General features: G+C 42.2%; 1 protein-coding gene across 1 annotated transcript in view; it reads left to right on the forward strand.

Moving 5' to 3' along the window:
• Window positions 1-20,754, forward strand: part of LOC124798993 (regulator of G-protein signaling 7-binding protein-like) — a 314,968-nt gene that overhangs the window by 252,731 nt on the left and 41,483 nt on the right. The window contains exon 2 of the mRNA XM_047262528.1: window positions 10,342-10,508. Within this exon, the coding sequence (XP_047118484.1) occupies window positions 10,342-10,508 (167 nt within the window). The remainder of the gene's footprint in view (window positions 1-10,341; window positions 10,509-20,754) is intronic.

The following is a 20,754-nucleotide window of genomic DNA, read 5'->3' on the forward strand; positions in this document are numbered from 1 at the left end:
GTTGACATCAAAATATGTGTGTTTTACACCGTTACGCAAAGCAACAGCTCGTTCAGTATCTAACACTTTCATCAAACATTTTCTGAAAGAAGTGGGTCATGTTGATAAGGTTATATCAGATAATGGATCACAATTTCGTTCTAAAATTTGGCTTCATACTCTACGGCGTCGTAAAATTAAACCAATTTTCATTTCACTTTTTCACCCCCAATCTAACGCTTCAGAGAGATGGATGAAGGAAATCAATAAATTGTGTCGTCTTTATTGTTATCAGAATCACAGAACTTGGGATCAGTATCTTCATATTTTTCAAAACATTCTGAATGAACTCCCTAATGATTCAACTTCTTTACCGCCTATACTGATATTAAAAAACAAAGCACCGACATATCGCATTTCTGAAATCGTTCCTTTTCCGCCTACACGGAAACTGCGGCATTCGGAAGTTGTCAACCTGGCTCTACAAAATATTGCATCTGCGGCTGCTAGAAGAGAGAAATCAGCTAAACATCCTGGTCGTTTAAAAATCTTGTCAGTTGGTCAGAAAGTGTTAATTAAGTCTCATCGTTTGTCTCACAAAGGAAAAGGCTTGTGTCGCAAATTTTTTCTGCTTTATAACGGTCCATATAGAATTCGCAAAATTATTCATGATAACACTGTTGAAGTAGAAACTCTTAAATCACGACGTTCTAAGGGAATACATCATATATCAAACGTTAAAATTTTTGTGGAATGACGTACTTTTGAGAAACTAACAGCTGGATGTAAACACGCGGAGAGTACAAGGATACCGCGCTGTGTTTTGGCGGCGGCACATACTCAAAGCAAGTCAAGTCTGCGCGCCGCACAAGGCAGTCGTTGACCGCAAACAATTACTTCCTACGTCACGCACCTACAGCTGATCGAGCGCTCAGTGCGAATGCACTGACAGCTGTAAACAAATACACAGTTTAATTTCTCCGATTAAATTCAGTATAAAGCTATAGTGACTTGATGAATTATGTTATTAACATTCAGTATTTTTCAGGATACGGTTCTATAAAATATTTAAGAACTCCAGGTAAATTCTGTGCGTGTCCGACGTTAAGACGACTTGCTATCGAGAAATTTTCAGGAAGAATGTAATTTTGAAGAAGAAACTAATAAACTAAAAAAGGTAACTATTAATTGAGTTTATTTTTCAGGTAACATATTTCCACTTAGGTACGTACTTTAGACGTAATTTGCTGCTCGCGATTACGTGATTCATACTTTGTGCTAATTTCATGTTCAATGAAATTACTTGTGAAGCGACGTGCTTGCGTACATTAACTGATTTTGACAATGTTTCATTAATGAACAGGGTTGTTATTTGTATATATTATGCATCGCTTGGCTGCACTGCTCTTTCGCTGATGTTATATTTTTTTATTATTTGCCTGCTGTGCTTATTTATTTAAATTATAATTGTCACCTGATTTATTGTGCTGATGTGGTTAGGTATGTAAGTTATACTTTGTGATTTATCTGCTTGCGCCTTCATGTTTATTTATTAAGATTACATATGAACATTTATTTGCTTATGCTGATATGATGCTAATGACCTGTTTGCTGCTATGCGTATGGATTGCATATTTAGACATTTCTGTTTGTCGTCACAACTACTCTTTAATTTGGTATATAGAAATGCTGATGTACTGTGTACGAGCTGAGAGTTTAGGTCACACTATTGTATTAATTAAAGATTGTTCGCTTGGCAGAACCTCGTTGTAAGAATTGTGCTGCATCCACTTGTTGACATTCTGTTCTCTACTGGTATATTTACTCGCTATTGCATGTTTTGCTTACGCTCAGTGCCTTATATTTTTAAGATAAGAAAATGAACTGCTATAATCCGACGAACGACATTAGTACAAGAAACTTCATAGAAGTCACATGAGCTAGAGGTTTTATGAAAGCTGTATAAATTTATGCTAATAGGAAGGAAGCTAACGACATGACATACCGAAACTAGGTTTAGACCATTAACAATTATTACACTGCATTCTTCGTGAGCAATTGAAATAGGAAGTGACACTTGACACAAGAAATACTCCACATGTGTGCTTCTGTTTGCCATAATTCTTGAAGTGGTGTACACACTGTGAAATATTATGATCATTCACACTCCGTAATCGTACTTAATTACTGAGAGTTATTCGAACTAAGTCTGCTAGAGGTCATGTATGCATTTCTTTTGTTTATAATTCATAATGAGTAGAAGATTTGGGTCAGATGGATTACACAGAGGTTGTGTGTTGACAATGTGTCTTCAGATTGTATGGGATGATGAGGTTTGCATTAGGATTTTATCTGTACTTGTTCGAGGAGACTGACTAGAGGAAAGAGTTGTTATGGAAGTGAAATGATATTGGTAATAAGGTTTATATGTATCGACGTATTGAAGAGGTATTATTGAGGTATTATTGAGATTATGTGAAGTTGATGATTATTGGAGTTTTGGTGGACAAGAGGTAAGGTAAATGATATTGATGATAAGATTTATATGTATCGACGTAAGAGGTATTATTGAAGTATTGAGATTATGTGATACTGAAGATTATTGGAGGTTTGGTGGATAAGAGGTAAAGTAAGTGAGGAGCATATTTTTTTTGTTGGTCTATATGGAACAAGGAGGATAAAGATAGCAGACTAGAACACTCAAGTAGGAGGAAGATAGTCTATGCACACGCTTTGTTAAATCAATAAGCAGTACATATTTTTTTTGGAGAGAGGAAGTATTTGCATATCTGGGCTCACTGACAGTTGTTCAGCAACCGTACATTTTGATCTGGCTTGGCAAACATTGGTCTTGACATGATGACTATGACGTTGACTTAACTATTATTGACTGTTATACATTGCTGCCACTACTACTTGATACACAAGATGAACATCAAATTTTGACAGAATTGCATTTACACAGTTAACACTATTCAATTACACGGTAGTACTTAATGTGGATGAAAGATGAGTGAGTGTGTTTTGTGTGTTTTCCTTTCCTAATCCTACCCACCTATCTCCTAATATTATTTTATTTGTATGTTGTGGCTTGCACTGACACCCATAAATATTATAGGTTTACTGGTATTTGTGTATTTGTAATAGTTAATATGACAATTATCTGATATCATTTGTGTGTTTATTAGAATTTGTATGTTTAGTGTAAAAGCATTTGAATGTGGATTCAAACTAATGTTCATGCCTGAACTGTCTGATTAGTGATAGTGAATATTATGGACTGTTACTTGTACTTTTTCTACATGATTGGTGCCACGAGGACATGTTTAATTTCTGCTTATAAACTCTGATGAACAGTGTGATCAGTGATAGTGAATATTATGGACTGCTGTCTGCACCTGTTCAACATTACTGGGTGCCACTGATGAACTGCTTCTACTGAAATAATGTCACTTGTTGGTGTCAGCACCTGTTCAACAATGCTGGGTGTCACTATTGGAACTGCTTCTACTGACATAATGTCACTTGTTGGTGTCTGCACCTGTTCAACATTACTGGGTGCCACTGATGAACTGCTTCTACTGAGATAATGTCACTTGTTGGTGTCTGCACCTGTTCAACATTGCTGGGTGCAACTGATGGAACTGCTTCTACTGAAATGAAGTCACTTGTTGGTGTCTGCACCTGTTCAACATAGCTGGGTGCAACTGATGGAACTGCTTTTACTGAAATGATGTCACTTGTTGGTGTCTGCACCTGTTCAACATTGCTGGGTGCCACAGATGGAACTGCTTCTACTGAAATGTTGTCACTTGTTGCTTTCTGCACCTGCTCACCATTGCTGGGTGCCACTGATAGAACTGTTTCTACTGAAATGATGTTACTTCTTGCTGTCTGTACCTACTCAACATTGCTGGGTGCCACTGATGGATTGTTTCTACTGAAATAATGTCACTTGTTGGTGTCTGCACCTGTTCAACATTGCTGGGTGCCACTGATGGACTGCTTCTACTGACATAATGTCACTTGTTGGTGTCTGCACCTGTTCAACATTGCTAGGTGCCACTGATGGACTGCTTCTACTGAAATAATGTCACTTGTTGGTATTTGCACCTGTTGACCATTGCTGGGTGCCACTGATGGACTATCAACTACTTTTTTTTTAATAATTAAAAGTATTTTATGTGAACATTTGTATAAACTGATTTTTTGTGTATTGTGTAAACTATTATGTAACGTCACATGTATGAAAAGAAGTTGTATTGCTTACTGTATTTTATATATTAGGTTATTGAAATGTCAGTGCAAAGCCAAAATTTTAATTAATTATGTGATATTTAGGTATTAATATTATCTTTTATTTTTGTCTGTATTTTTGTGGACGAATTTGGTGGTATTTTCACCACCAATGCTGGCAAAAATACCATCAAATTCTGGCCCATGGAGGAAGGGCATATGAAAGGTGGCTACACTGAGCCACAGCGCCAGATATTGCGCCAAAGAGTATTATTCAGCCGCCTCCACTGGCAGTGCTTGGAGGGAACTCGTAGAAGTCAGTGCCTGTCGAGGTCTCGTGGTAGTCTGTGCTGAGATGTCGTAGTGAAGAGTGCTTGTTAAGAACTCGTAGCAGTGAGTGCTTGCTGAGATGTGGTACTGAAAAGTTCTTGTTGAGATGTGGTAGTAGCGAGTCGGTGTGGAGATATTGTAATGATTAGAGTGCATTTCATCAATATAAATTAAGGTAACAAACTACTTTTCTTTTTTTTCTCATTATTTCAATGTCCTGAATAATGCGTCATTACAGGTTCAGTCAACAAATCATCTGGCTTGTGTTCTTGTATTAGAGTGTAATTCTGGTTTTCTTGCGCAATTATAGGATTTCTATTTTTCTTAATTATTTCAGTATAAATTATATTTAAAATTTCTTGTCTTAGTGAAGAAGAACCGTGCCAGATGTGTACGTTGAATCACACTTCCACACACAGAACAGCTACACTTGTGCTTTGTTGGCTTCGTAGGTTTTATAGTTGCTGGGGACTTAATTAATTAATTGTATTAACGAAAATTTTCATTTCATTCTTTGTTGTTGTTCCATGCAGTCAGATTGCGCACAAAAACTAGTCAGGGTCAACCGTTTACGAGACGCAGCGTAATCGGACATACAGCTACTAAATCAAAAAAATTAAAATTATTTGCATTTTATTTAATTAAGCCCCCATGCAACTTTTCTTTATTCAGGGTCAATTGCCACTTTTCGCACCATAGAGATATCTTATATAAATCATTTTGCAATTCGTTTTGATCACCTGATTACTTTACAAGACGGTAAACGACAGCATCATCTGCAAACAATCTAAGACGGCTACTCAGATCGTCTAAAAATATGGAATCAATTTGACATCCCCTGTCGATAGCACTCATTACTTCATGAGTACAAAGAGCTAGTTGTGTTTCACAAGAACAATATTTCATGAATCCGTGCTACGTGTCAATAAATCGTTTTCTTCGAGGTACTTCATAATGTTCGAATACAGTATGTGTTCTAAAACCCTACTGCAAATCGACGTTAGTGATAAAGGCCCGTAATTCAGCGGATAACTCCTACTTCCCTTTTTGGGTATTGGTGTATTCAAAATGTTCAAATGTGTGTGAAATCTTATGGGACTTAACTGCTAAGGTCATCAGTCCCTAAGCTTACACACTATTGAACCTAAATTGTCATAAGGACAAACACACACACCCATGCCCGAGGGAGGACTCGAACCTCCGCCGGGACCAGGAGCATAGCCCATTACTGCAGTGCCTTAGGCCGCTCGGCTAATCCCGCGCGGCGGTATTGGTGTGCCTTGAGCAATTTCCTAGTCTTTAGGCACGGATCTTTCTGTGAGCGAGTGGTTGTGTATAATTGCTAAATATGGAGCTGTTTTATCAGCATATTCTGAAAGGAATCTGACTGGTATACAATCTGGACCGGAGGCCTTGCCTTTATTAAGTGATTTAAGCTGCTTTGTTACACCGAGGATATCTACTTCTATGTTTCTCATCTTGGCAGTTGTTCTTGAATGGAATTCAGGAATATTTACTTCGTCTTCTTTGGTGAAGGAGTTTTCGGAAAACCGAATTTAATAACTCTGCTTTAGCGGCACTGTCATCAGTGACTTCACCGTTGTTATCGCGAAGTGAAGGTATTGATTGCATCTTGCCACTGGTGTTCTTTATGCATGACCAGAATCTCTTTGGGTTTTCTGCCAGATTTCGAGACAGAATTTCGTAGTGGAAATTATTGAAAGCATCTCGCATTGAAGTACGCGCTATATTTCGAACTTCTGTAAAACTTTGCCAATCTTGGGGATTTTGCGTTCTTTTAAATTTGGCATGCTTTTTTCGTTGCGACTGCATCAACGATCTGACCCGTTTTGTATACCATGGGGGATCAGTACCATCACTTATTAGTTTATGTGGTATATATCTCTCAATTGCTGTTGATACTATCTCTTTGAAAACATTCCACAACTTTCCTGCACTTACATGATCAGGTCGGAAGGAGCGAAAACAGTCTCTTAAAAAGGCGTTAAGAGCATTTTTATCAGCTTCTTAAATAGATATACTTTGCGTTTCTTTTTGATGGTCGTAGGTGTTACGGTAGTCAGCCTAGCAGCAACTGCCTTGTGGTCGCTAATCCCTGTATTCTTCACCATATTCACTATTTGTCCAGGATTATTTGTTGCTAAAAGGTCAAGTATACTTTCGCAACCATTTACGCTTCGAGTGGGCTCATGAACTAATTGTTCAAAATAATTTTCTGAGAAAGCATTCAGTACAATTTCGGATGACGTTTTATGTTTGCCACCGGCTTTAAACGCATAGTTTTTCCAGCATATCGAGGGTAGAGTGAAGTCACCACCGATTATAGTTGTATGAGCGGGGTACTTGCTTGAAATGAGACGCAAGTTTTCTTTGAACTGTTCAGCAACTATTTCTTCTGAGTCGGAGGGTCGGTAAAACGATCCAATTAATAGTTTAGTCCGATTATCGGGTATAACCTCTACCCATACTATTTCACACGAACTATCTACTTCAATTTCGCTACAAGGCAAACTACCTCTGACAGCCTTAAATACTCCACCACCAACAGTATTTAATCTATCCTTCCTGAACACTGTTAGATCGTTTGAAAAAATTTCGTGAACTTATTTCCGGCTTTAGCCAGTGCTCTGTACCTACAACTATTTGAGCTTCAGTGCTTTCTATTAGAGCTTGGAGCCCTGGTTCTTTCCCAACACAGCTACGACAATTTATAACTACAATAGCAATCGTTTCTACAACTATGTTACTGTGTTTTACCTGCCCACTTTTAAACGGACGCCACTTCTGTGGTTCTCTGAGACCCTCTAACCTAAAAAACCGCTCAGTCCCTTCCACACTGAATCAAGGATATGGATGTTGGGATTTCTGAATATTTGTGGATACTGCAGCAAAATTTACTATCTAGGTAAATGCCTAACAAAATTGCAGAGCACTTTCGTTCATTTTCTCCATCATGAAGGCTGCTAAAAAGATACAATTGTTCAGTTTTATTGTTACTTAGTTTCAGCCTTTTTTCCTGATATCATTTAGCTGCCTTTTCCATGATGATGTTGTTCAATTGTCTGATATCTTTCACATAATTATGTGATGCAATGAAAATTGTCATCATCCTAAATCACGCATTTATATAAATTTGTCAGATTATTCACACACGCAATAAATAAGAAATGTGCCAACACACAGCTTTGGGGGGGAATCCAGATAAATTTTGTTTGAATTAACAACTACGGTTTGCTTTCTGTTTGACAGATATCATTAGTAGTGCTGGTCCTAATTTAGTAATTCACTGCTTTCAACTTTCTTATTTAAAATATTATGTGGAACATTGCCAAAGATCTTGGTTAGATCTAATTGAGTACCGTAAGTGTCCTCTCTGCTTTAAAAGCCGTGGAGTACTGATAATAAAATTTCTAGAAATGCCTTATTTGTTGACAGTCCGTTTCGGAATTCATACTGTGCGTTGTTGACCAGGACGTTACACTCAAAAAAATTGTTAATCTGGCCTTTCACTATAGCTTCAATAATTTTCGATTTTGTTGGTAGTATTGCTACAGGCTTGTAATTTTAGGGTAAATTTCTCTCATCATTTATTCGTTTTAAAATGTAACAGTGGAATTCCTAAAGTATATACCATTTTCTAAGGATAAAATTATAAAAATCAAAGATATCTTTATTTCTGGAGTTGTGCAGTGATTTGACTATCCTTAGGATAGACCAGTTTTGAGGTTCCAGTGTCTCTCACATAGCAACAATACGCGTTAATGAAGACACTGTTTTGAAGAACTGTAGGTCACAATTGGACAAATTGATCATCTTATTGGATAATAATAAATCCATACACGGAGTTGGTTTGTTTTTCTTTAGACGTATTAAAACTGGCCTTTTACTGCAATGTACGAAGTTGTATAAATTTTTATTTCAGTGCGGCTGTTTTGCCAATTTTAAGATTTCATTCAAACCTGTCATCTTACCGCAGTACCTGTGCAAGTAGACGTTGACCACAGACCAAAATGACTGTAGTATTCAAAATTGAAGATATTTTTGTTTCCATAATGTACTACCTAACCTGTCGCAGCACATGCGTATCTATAGGTTTGCTATGATGCTGAGTAACTAAGCTATTGCACGTGCAATAAGGTCCGCTGCTCTCTGCCTTCTAACTGTTCGGCTAAGCATAGCTAGTGCTATGCGCCCTCCCCCAACAGCCTTTACGCACGACGCGGCGACACCAGCAGCGTCGCTGGCGAGCGTGCGTGTGGAGGGTCGTAGACAGGTTCAAATGGTTCAAATGGCTCTGAGCACTATGGGACTTAACTACTGTGGTCATCAGTCCCCTAGAAATTAGAACTACTTAAACCTAACTAACCTAAGGACATCACACACATCCATGCCCGAGGCAGGATTCGAACCTGCGACCGTAGCGGTCACGCGGTTCCAGACTGTAGCGCCTAGAACCGCACGGCCACTCCGGCCGGCTCGTAGACAGGAACGCGTATGTGTGCATCGTGCTACTCGAGTAGCTACACGCTGTACGTGTACAGTATGTGGCACATTTTATAGTTTTCAACAAGATTTTTGTTCACTGATGTACTCTCTAAAGTAGTCTATGTTCTTCCTCAGGGTTCCAGCTGTCTCCATTTCAAATTTCATCGAAATCAGTTCAGCAGTATGGTGCGGTGTAGTCGTGAAAACGTAAGAGTCAGAGTTATTATAACATGAATGTGTAGTAAGTAAATTGAAGATATAGGGGGCACAAAGGAAACAAAAGGGAAGAAACTATTTGGTACCAGCTACATCGGGACTATATGCTTACATGTCCTAAAGAACAGACACCACACATTCAGATAAATGACTCGTGTCAATGGGCAATGAATCCACAACCTTCAGTGCAGATGCACAGTTGTCTTCGACTTCCAGCGGGCATGGAGGACGTGGACGGAGACAGCGGATAGGTGGAGCTATGTGGGAGTGTGTGCCATCTGGGCAGCGTGCCGAGATAGGCCACGCATGTGCGATAGATGTTGTGGCCCGGTGGCACAGTGGTTAACGCAACTGCCAAGTAAGCAGAAGGTCCCGGGTTCGAGTGCCTGTCTGGCCCATATTATCATTCACATCCGTTGATTCAGCATGAAGTCCCGATGCAGCTGATGTCATTAGTTGCTTCCTTTCCCTTTCCTTTCTTCCCCCTCCAATTTGCATAATAAATGCAGATGGCTCGTCATGTTTTAGACTACTGTCCAACGCAGAGTCCAGTGTTCACGGCACCACATCTCTCGTCACGTTATCACCGAAAGGGAACGTAAAACTGTGATGCTGTCACGATCCTGATGCCCCTCAACTAACACTTTGTCCCTTGCTATGCGGCAATTACCATCGAAATGTCTTATATCGGTAGTCCACACTATATAGAAGTGTGCGCTTTGCGCCCAATCATTGCCTCAAAATCTCAAAAGCTAGAGCTACATGTGACAACATTTTTCACCCAAAAAAATTTTCTATATCTGTAACTTGATGGTGGCGTGACATCACCAGTACGAAACGTCTTTAGCAGGAGAGTCATTTTCCCTGAAGACAAAATGGTTCAAATGGCTCTGAGCACTATGGGACTTAACATCTTAGATTATCAGTCCTCTAGAACTTAGAACTACTTAAACCTAACTAACCTAAGGACATCACAGACATCCATGCCCGAGGCATGAAAACTTTTTCTGTGGAATTCGTCGACAGCAGACGTTTCCAGCCAACTAGAGGAGCTCCCTGTGTTTCCTGTTGCAGATGGTTGTGGAGTTCAATGCCCAGGTGGCTCTGTTCCGCGACCTGCTGATCCACGTCGGACAGCCCAAGGACTGCCCAGACCTGAGAGAGCGCATCCGCAAGCAGCGCAGGACCTGCGTGGAGACGTGCCGCCACACGAGTCAGCTGCTGCTTCCCGCAGTCCGCAGGTAAGCCCCTCAAAACTTGGGCGCCACCACGAGGGATTACTTGGGCTGCGTTCTTAAAGAATAACGTAAAAACGCACTGAAAACTTTTCATGGAGTAACAGTTCTACTGCCGCGGCTTATGGCAACAACCGCCAGCGTTAATGTAGGAGAAGCCGAGGGGCAAAACCTGAAACCTATCTGATACTGATGGGCAAATACCAAAAATGCAGACGCTCTCCCTGAAGGTCTCAGAAAGTGCATATTTACCCCTGGAAATTCGCGAAGTCGGAGCAAGAGTTGCTGTGAATAGCTGCCGCCATAGAAGTTGGATCCTCTGCTGGACACATTGAGGCTCTGTCTCTGCTGTAAGCACAGGAGACATCAACTCATATGAGTTGATAGCCCAGCAGTCTTTTAGGCAAGGTAAGCAAGGAACTACTAGCGGGGTGATCACTACGTCAAAGGTGGAATAACTGCAGCCAACTCCAGTAGCACCAATTGCCGCACAGGCAAGTTTAGTTAACGCTATTTCCAGCATAAAATGGCAAGGAACGCGCCCTCGCGGAGACCCCGAAGGAGACAGGCGTACTTAATATAGTTATGCGGTACACTCCGAAACATGTGAGACACGATTGGTCGCCTATCTTCAGCACGAAATAATCTACAGAAGAGAAATTCAAGCGTTAATAAAGTTTTTTCTCAATGATAGTTTCACTGGATGTCAGAACTGTTGGGCTGAGTCTCTGACTGTCGGCTCCCAATCAAAGCCATTCGTGTTTCGTCTCTGCTTCATTCTTCCGTAGTAAATGGTATCACCACAACATTCATAATAAACGTGGAGCAGATGTAGACCGCTCGCAAAGTGTAAGAGGACTCACAGACCTTATGGGAAAGCAATTTCTTGAAAATATCAAGATCATTACTGAAAGATGCTTGGATTAGCTGAAGTGGAACAAGAGATTTTCCCTGAACTGTCTCAGGACAGAATCAGCTTGATATCTTACGAATTTTAACTGAAAGCATCTCAATGTTTCGCAGGAACAGTGTCGAGTGTGAGAACCTCTCGTGAGATGGAGATCAACATTAGTAAATAATTCATTACAGAAGAAGCTAAGTGTAGCCGATCTCTTCCTAAAGATATCCCGAAATGCTACCTGTCGATCCAACGGTAACTTCTCTGATTTCTCGCAAAAGGAAGAAATTTCATAATCGTAATACAATCCGCAAATTGAATATTATTCTATACTAACTTTCAGCGATAAGCTCACTGGGAAAAATACGCTGCCCAGTCACATTAATGTGGCTCCCGTTGCGAGACGTGCAGGTGAGTCAGTGAGGTTCTGGAAAGTGCCGACATGGATGCGGAGCTATGCCGACTCCAATGCCGAGGCCAGCTGCGTTAGGTTTCTCAGCTGAAGATCCATGATGCGAGCACCATGATCAAGGTGGTCCCAGAGGTTCGCGACTGGGTTTAAATCCGGCGAGTTTGGTGAGCAGGGCACGAACCACCCACGTGCATTGCGAACTGTGTGACACGTTGCATTTTTCTGCTGGTAGATGTCGTTGTGCTAAAGATAATCAAACTGTATGTACAGATGGAGATAGTCCCCAAGGATAGATTTATACTTGCGATCATCCATAGCGCCTTACAGAATGTATACATCACCGAGGGAATATTACGAAAATATTCCCCAAACCATAACACTCCCTCCTCCGGCCTGGAAACTTCCTGCGATTATTGCATGTGCTTTCCTTTCAGACTTTTCAAACCGATGCAGAGGAAAAACAACCTGTATGTAGTGGTGGACACAGTCCCGAAGGATAGATGCCTTCCAGAATGTCGAAAACACCCAGAGAATGCCACTAAAATATTCCCCAAACCATAACGTCCCCTTCTCCAGCCTGGAAACTTCCTACGATTGTTGCAAGTGGTTAGCGTTTAGCCATTTCACGTCGATGGAACATGGAACGTGATTCATCTCAGAAGGTCATCTGTCGCCGCTGAATGGACGTCCATTTTCCTTCGGTATTGGCATGAAAATTCCAGCCCTCGTCGCCGAAAAGCAGAAGTTGCATGGGTGTATGCAGCAGCATTCACTGAATGGTCTTTGAGGAGACACTATTGATAGGCCCTTGGTTCGTCTGGGTCGTTAGCTCCTTAACAAATGCACGTCTATTCGCTCGTAAACGTCTCCGCGGCCGTAGTCCGTGGTGCACCACAGTTGCCTTGGCGGCGATTTTGGTAGAGCCATTTTGCTATGCTCGGTATACTTTAACCACGGGGGCACTGGAGCATTTTAAAAACCTAGCTGTTTCAGAAATACTTCAACCCTTGACCCGCAAGCTAATGATCGTGTGGTTTTGAACTTTAAATGAGTCGCTCCGGTTTCGCATTAAAAACAACAACTGTACTTCTTCCTGCGTTCGCCGTGGACACGCTTTTTATACCCTCCACTGCTACCAACCACCTGTAAGTCGTTATTACACGCTGACGTCGAACATAGTTGGTGGTCACAATTATGTGACTGGACCGTGTATTAGTCACTCCTCCTAAAAGAGCACACTGGTCGCTCTGGACTATTGTCATTGGTATAACATTGGCAACAGGTAGTCATATGTCAGCACATGCGAGAAGGTTGTGTGGAATCAGCTGAGTACAATGGATCAATGTGGGGACGTAACTGTGACACAAAGGAGCTATCGTGTTTGAGACATTCCCAAGACCATACCGTCATTTTTTCTAATCAGTGCAGACCTCCATCTGTTTACAATGAAGCGCCTAAGAAGCTGATATAGGCATGCGTATTCAAATACGGTCATACGTAAACAGGCAGAATACGGCGCTGCGGTCGGCAACGGCTACATAAGACAACAAGCGTTTTTTTTTTTTCCTTTTTTTTTAAAAAAAATCTTATGGGCTTAACTGCTAAGGTCATCAGTCCCGAAGCTTACATACTACTTAACCTAAATTATCCTAAGGACAAACACACACACCCATGCTCGAGGGAGGACTCGAACCTCCGCCGGGACCAGCCGCACAGTCCAAGACCGCTCGGCTAATCCCGCGCGGTCAACAAGTATCTGGCGCAGTTAGGTCGGTTAGTGTTGCTGTAGGTTATCAAGATTTCATTGAGTTTGAACATGGTGTTATAGTCGGCGCACTAATGATTGGACACAGTATCCCCGAGGTACCGATGCAGTGGGGATTTTCCCGTATGACCATTTCACGTGTGTACCGTTCATGTCAGGAATCCGGTAAAACATCAAATCGCCGACATCACTGCGGCCGGAAAAAGATCCTGAAAGAACGATACGACCGACAACTGAAGAGAATCTTTCAACGTAACAGAAGTGCAACCCTTCCGCAAATTTCTGCAGATTTCAGTGCTGGGCCACCAACAAGTGTCAGCATGCAAACCATTCAACGGAACATTATCCATATGGGCTTTCGGAGCCGAAGGCCCCCTCGTGTACCCTTCATCACTGCACGACACAAAGCTTTACACCTCACCTGGACCCGTCAACACAGACATTGAACTGTTGATGAATGTAAACATGTTGCCTGGTCGGACGAGTCGTTTCAAATTGTATCGAGTGGATGGACGTGCACGTGTATGGGGAAAACCTCACGAATCCATGGACCCTACATGTCAGCAGGGGACTATTGAAGCTGGCGAAGGCTATGTAATCGTGTAGGGTGTGTGCAGATCCAGTGATATGGGGCCCCTGACACGTCTAGATACAACTCTGACCGTATGTAAGCATCCATTCATGTTCGTTGTGCATTCCGATGGACTTGTGACACCCCAAACGTCCAGAATTGCTGCAGAGTGGCTCCAGGAGCACTCTTCTGAGTTTAAACACGTCCACTGGCCACCAAACTCATGCCGGCCGCAATGGTCTCGCGGTTCTAGGCGCGCAGTCCGGAACCGCACGACTGCTACGGTCGCAGGTTCGAATCCTGCCTCGGGCATGGATGTGTGTGATGTCCTTAGGTTAGATAGGTTTAAGTAGTTCTAAGTTCTAGAGGACTGATGACCTCAGATGTTAAGTCTCATAGTTCTCAGAGCCACTTGAACCATTTTTACCATGATTAAAATCTGCCAAGAACAGTACTTCTCCTTATGGCATGTATTGATTACGCAAATGCACCGATGATGACTGATATGAGTCGAAATCGATTTGCAACAAGATAGATAAATAATGTTTCCGTGACTGGTTGCTACATTCTGTATAATTACATATTCCACGGTCCCTGCACAGAAAGGGAACCTTATGGAGCCCAACATTCAAAAATATTTCAGAATTCTCGGTGAGCAAATGTTGCACTTTCTTCCACATCTTCATGGCGAGTATGCTGCTGACTCTCCCGTCTTCGAAGATGAAGGAAGAAAGAAAGGATGTATAGGTTTAATGGCCCGTAGACATCGAGGTCCTGACAGACGGATCACAAGTTCGAATTGTGTCAAGGGCGACGAAGGAAATCTGCTGTGTCGTTTCAGAGCAACCATCCCGGTATTTGCCTGGAACGATTTAGGGAAATCACGAAAACCTAAATCTGGTTAGTCGGACGCTGATTTGAACCATCAGCCTCCCACCTTGCTTGGTCTTCGAAGATGACAAAAGCCGTTTTCACCACTTCGCCACCTTTCTTGGTCTTCGAAGATGACAAAAGCCGTTTTGACAGGGTTGCACATGTACATTACAGGACAGACGAACGCTCAGGCGTCCTACAGCACCTTGATAGGCCCACCGAAGCAGGAGATCTTAATCTCAGAGAAATATCTTGATTATTACGCAACAAGATAGTAACGAAACGGGAGAGTAATATCTTGTAAGCTCGAACAGCCGGCGTTACTCAATCACGCGTAGGTACAACAGCCGCGAGGCGGGAAGCGTAAGCACTTCAATACCGTTACTCTGTCAGGAATGCAGAAACGGCTCCTTTCTTAAGCGATACTGCGAGTGAGCCTAGCAGAAAATCGTTAGAGGAGCACAGACCGAACTGCCTTCGTTAATCTCGTAGCGTTTTATAAGAGACACTCGGTAAGACGTAACATCACCTAACAGGAGTTTGACTAATCAGTAAAGATACTGTAACAAATGCGTTAAGCAAATGATGCTGACAACAGGAGAAGAGCAGAACCGTTTTGGTCGTTACGAATGGCCTAGAGTGGAGTCTCTCTTCGGAGACGATGTGGTAACATTTTGTGTGTGAGACTGTTCTAGTGTTGGTCTTACACTTTCTACCTCACGAGATCAGCGATACAAAATCATTAGCTGATGGAGTCCAGCGTCCACTACCGACATCAGCGCTGCAGCCAACACTGAAGGGTACTCAGTGGTCTACCAACATGGCTGCCCTAAAACTCCTGCGTCGCACATCTGACGGCCTATCCTGCTGGTGGACCAGCTTCAGCATTCAGCATGACATACAACATAATGGTCCAACGCGGGCAGTTATCTGGGAGGGACTGAGTACTCCCTGAAGCGATGCGTGAATCATAGACGTTCGTCCCTGTCGCCACAATCCCAAAATAGGGCTCCCGACAGGGCGTGTCTGTCTCGCCAGAGGGACGCAAACTGTCACACCAGGATGTCACCGACTTTAACTTCGAGTTGATGGAGCGTCCTCGGGAGCCGTGAGTCCTCTGCTGGAATCAGTGTATTCCTCTCCGGATTATGTAGTTACCAGCCATCGCAAAAGACACGGCAACGACTTGTAATCTGAGTAATAAATGGAATAATCTTGAATATTCTTCTTGCGTCTATTGACGCCACACAGGTCCTCGGTCTGGATCCTACAAAACAGTAGGCGTTTCCAGCTCGGCAGTGGGCGATCCTTACACGAAGTACGTGCAACACCGGGTGAAAAATAAACATTTGCTTCATTCGGTAGCTATTTGGGATCCACTTATCACTGGCTGGTTTCAGCAGGATTCGGCATACCAGAAGAAACTTTTGAAGTGGACTACCGCTTTCGTGGCTCTAGACAAATTTTCCGGTGTTCTTAGCTTGTATTGCCCATTTCAGACGCTGTGTAATTATTATATTACATTATTCACCTTTTTTGCTGAAAGTCGTGGACTACAGCCGACAGCAGTGCCCTTGTATGCAGAGATAACGCCAGATAAGCTCTGACCTCTCAGGCGCCACTGTTATGGTATGGGGTGGGGGGGGGGATATGTAGTGGGGCCGGCTGCTGCTCTGGGGAGAGTACTCCAGTCGGCACACACACAGAAGCACAGAGGAGAGGCTGGTCCGGCCGTGCGGTGCCTGCTGTGCCGTGCCGTGCCGTGTGTGCATTAATATGGCACCGGTCGCCTCATTAATGGGCGGCTAGTGTTGTGGTCGGCATTAGCGGCGCTGGTGTTGACACGGCGGGGCCTGTTACGGCGCCCCTCCGCGCTGGCACACCCTCGCTACCGGTGGAGGCGGCCCACCTGGCTAGCAGGGAATACGAGGCCCTTACGGAACGTCCTGTACTGCGAATACTTTGCGAATGTAACAATAGCAGATCTTACTCAATTACGTATATCAACAACCGCGTTTGACATCTGGATTACCATTAAGCTTCTCAACAAAAATAATTTTACTTGTTTATATAGTGGTGAAAATAAATGTTGCACATTGCCGAAACTTTTATACTGAACGTTGTGCTCGAGAAATATGATATATACACATCGGTTTGTCTGTAATATAATCGTAACGGTAACAATTCATATTCCTACCGCAAGAGGGCAGTATTTACAGTCTACGGCAACTATGTCACCTGAAGACATTGCAGTATTCCTGCTGTATGTCATTACGAGACTTATGTTCCTTCAGGATACTTCGGACAACAAGAACGTACGATCAGAAGTTCCGTAGAGTCACTCTAATTGAGCAGAGAACGAGACAAATGGACGTGTCAGCGTATGTCGCTTTGAGTCAAGATGATGTCTTTAGATAAAAAGATCAAATAAATATTTCTTTATTTACAAACAACTGGTTTCGACAGGCTTTGCCCTAATCTCCTCGTATGTAACATACGTGAAATATATCTCATTTCATGAATTATGACGCAATATTTGAGATCACAGTTCTAGTTTAGTATTACATGAAACGCAAATGTAACTGTACGTTTACATACCTTCAAAAATTCTTGTTGTACGATGTGTTCCTGTTGAGTTGGACCTATTATATGGAACAAGTTTTTAGCGACAGGATCAGTTGAGGATCGTCACGCAGAAGGAAAACAACAGTTGCGCGAAACCAATATCTCAGTACTACACGTCTACGGCGGCAGTTCCAAACGGCTACTAGAGTGCACTAGTAAACACAAACAATACGAAATAGGCTCCATGATCAGAGATTTCGTGCCAGAAAACCATTTAAGGGTCCACCTTTACATCGTATTCGGAGAATGGTTCGCGTCATGCAGGCACCAAGCCACTCTCTGTGCACTAGACAACAGTGGTATATAACGTTCTTTTCTGATGAGACCCCTGTCAGAATCCACGCTGACAATACTCCCATTCGTGTGTAGAGGCAGAGAGGACAACGTTTACGTTCTAACTGTATCGTTGATCGCCACAACTGTCCAGACGGTTCAGTCATGTTTTGAGCTGGAATTATGTGTGACCGCAGGACACCCCTTGTGCCAACACACGGGAGGAAGACTCGAAGTATCGGGACGACATCCTTGCACACATTGTGACTTCATTCGGTGAACATATTAGAGCGGGATTCGCGTTAACGGACGACAGTGCACGCCGTTATCGTCATAGTCTTGTGAACTCTTTCGTAGTGGAGCAGAGAACCAGTCGGACATAATGGACTCCATATTCTCCAGATCTGATCTGCATTTAGAATGCATGCGCCATGATAAAACGAGCGGTTTGCAATCGCCCTGTACCAACAGAGATCTCACAGAGAATCATAGAGGCCACTGTGGAGGAATGGGACAGCAGCCCGCAGTCTTACCTGGACTATTCGGTAACATGTATGCCTCAGCCAACTCAAAAGTGTGTCCCGTTACAAGGAAGTCTACTTGATTGATAAACAATGTGGTTTGCAAGATGTCAGTGAGACTAAACTAGTGTTTGTAGTGTAATCTTTTGTTAGACTTTGTTTTTTGTTTGTGCAAATCAAGTGGAAATGTTTACTATCAAAAACAGTCTTGACCAATGAGCAAGAACCTCCTTCTGGTGGTAAATCACTGAGTAGTGATTTACCACCAGAAGAAGGTCTTGCTCATTGGTCTGAAGATGACCACAGTTGTGGTCGTAACCGGTCACCGGAATAAATAATTTGTGATCAAGACAGTTTTTGATAGTAAATATTAGAAATGACTTTTGATCACTGTTTGCTCCCACAATGTATTCAAAAGTAAGTGGAAATTTGTTGATCTTCTTCGTATTTGCTTTCTTATAACTGTATGTGACAGAACAAAATCAGCTTTGTTCCCTGTTATGTCCAGTATAGACAATAAGGCAATCTCCTGCTTCAATGTGACGAACAACCAAAGCTGCAAATTTGGCTGTTGGTCGTACTGAAATAGCGTCACAAGTTGCTGACCGTTCAACATACCAACATGCTGCAATATGCAACATTTATTTTGACCACTGAATCTCACTGCATCCTTAGACCTAGCTGATCATACAAGAAAGGTTTCTTTGATACTAAACGCAGTATTTATAAATACCTTTACATGTTTTCCACAACGTTATTAAGTCATCATAATCGAAATAAGATGTCCTTTCGCGAACAAATACCACCGTATATGTACACCATAACGCACAAAGAAATTTTGATGCTGATTTCCTGTTACTGAAGAAATATATATTACTAAAATATCTCGTATACCTCTTTACCTAAATTTACTCTTATGTTGAAGAGCTAATCATAATCATGAGCTCAAACAATTGTTTATTATGTGAAAGATTACAGATTAGCTCAGATCGCATACGACATACATGTTCGACTTCGGACACACATTCCATTATCGACGAGATAAGTTAATGGAAGAACAGATGACACACACCGGTATCTTTCCACAATACTTTACCACCTGCCTCTAGGTGAAATAACATAATAATAAGCAAAAAAAACTTTTATTTAACAACACATACGAAATCTGAACTGACGATGGAGCATACCAACCATTTCATTTAATCGATACACTTAAGGACCTCGGGATTAAGATTACACTCGTTGTTCCTTTTTAAGACCACTGTGCAGCAAGAGTGGCACATTGTCAGAAGAGACCTGCGTATGGAGTTTTTGCTTCACAGTGTGCGTTAGAAATGGCAACTGGAAATTTGAGGCATAGAACGATTATTGAATGCCAAACGTGTAAATTACAAACAGTGTCATAGGTAAATTCTGGCAGTATATCGACCGAATAAAATGTCACGTCGAGCGGTGGTGAAATGGTGCCAACCGTTCGACCAAGGCCGCATAGAAGCGGCTGTCACTGACTGAGAAGTGCAGGTCTTGTAACATGCGATTATCATCCTTTCGGCAAGCTGAAAGAAAATATGGGGGAAAGAGATTATCCAACGATGACGATTTTCACACAAAGCTTTTCGAACTGCTATTTGACCAAGGAACTGATTTCTGTCCTTGTGGAACTGTCCAACTGGTATAACGTTCCAGTCGTTCTTTACAGAGACCCGTCGACTGTCGAAAAGTAGTTTGGTGTATCTGTGTCAATTTGAAGTGTAGTGCATCATTCAATAAAAGTTAATTGACCAGCTACAATAAAGTGTAACTTACTTTTTGATAATCCCTTATGGATAAAACAGGCAGCCATATTAGAACCCGTTGCCATTACTAAGACAGAGCTGTACAGAGGTCGGGGAATGTCCTCGGTGGAAGCTGACGAACTAACTTTCGTCTTCTCATTACGTGCAGCCGCACCCCATAGACTTTAGGTTCGTTGTTCAGTTGATATCGTGGGTATGTTTACCTACAAGGTTTCATCTACCAGCAGGATACCGACTGGCATTATCGTACGTGAAGTGGTGGACCAACTGCACCTCCGACGACCTGTGTATGTTGTTACAGTTCTTCATCTCTGAGCATTAATAAAATGCATCAGTTTACCAGGGCAGCACCATCATAAATGTGGTCGGTCTTTTTCTGCTTTACTCCCCTTATTACGCTGACAACTACTGTGCCTCCAGATGAATGTGCGACTCGATTTTTTCTGTAATTTTACCTTGGGTTATATGTAAGAGTACATTGATCAAAAAATGGCTCTGAGCACTATGGGACCTAACTT

Source organism: Schistocerca piceifrons, chromosome 5, assembly GCF_021461385.2.
Source record: "Schistocerca piceifrons isolate TAMUIC-IGC-003096 chromosome 5, iqSchPice1.1, whole genome shotgun sequence".
Classification (NCBI taxonomy): Eukaryota; Metazoa; Arthropoda; class Insecta; order Orthoptera; family Acrididae; genus Schistocerca; species Schistocerca piceifrons.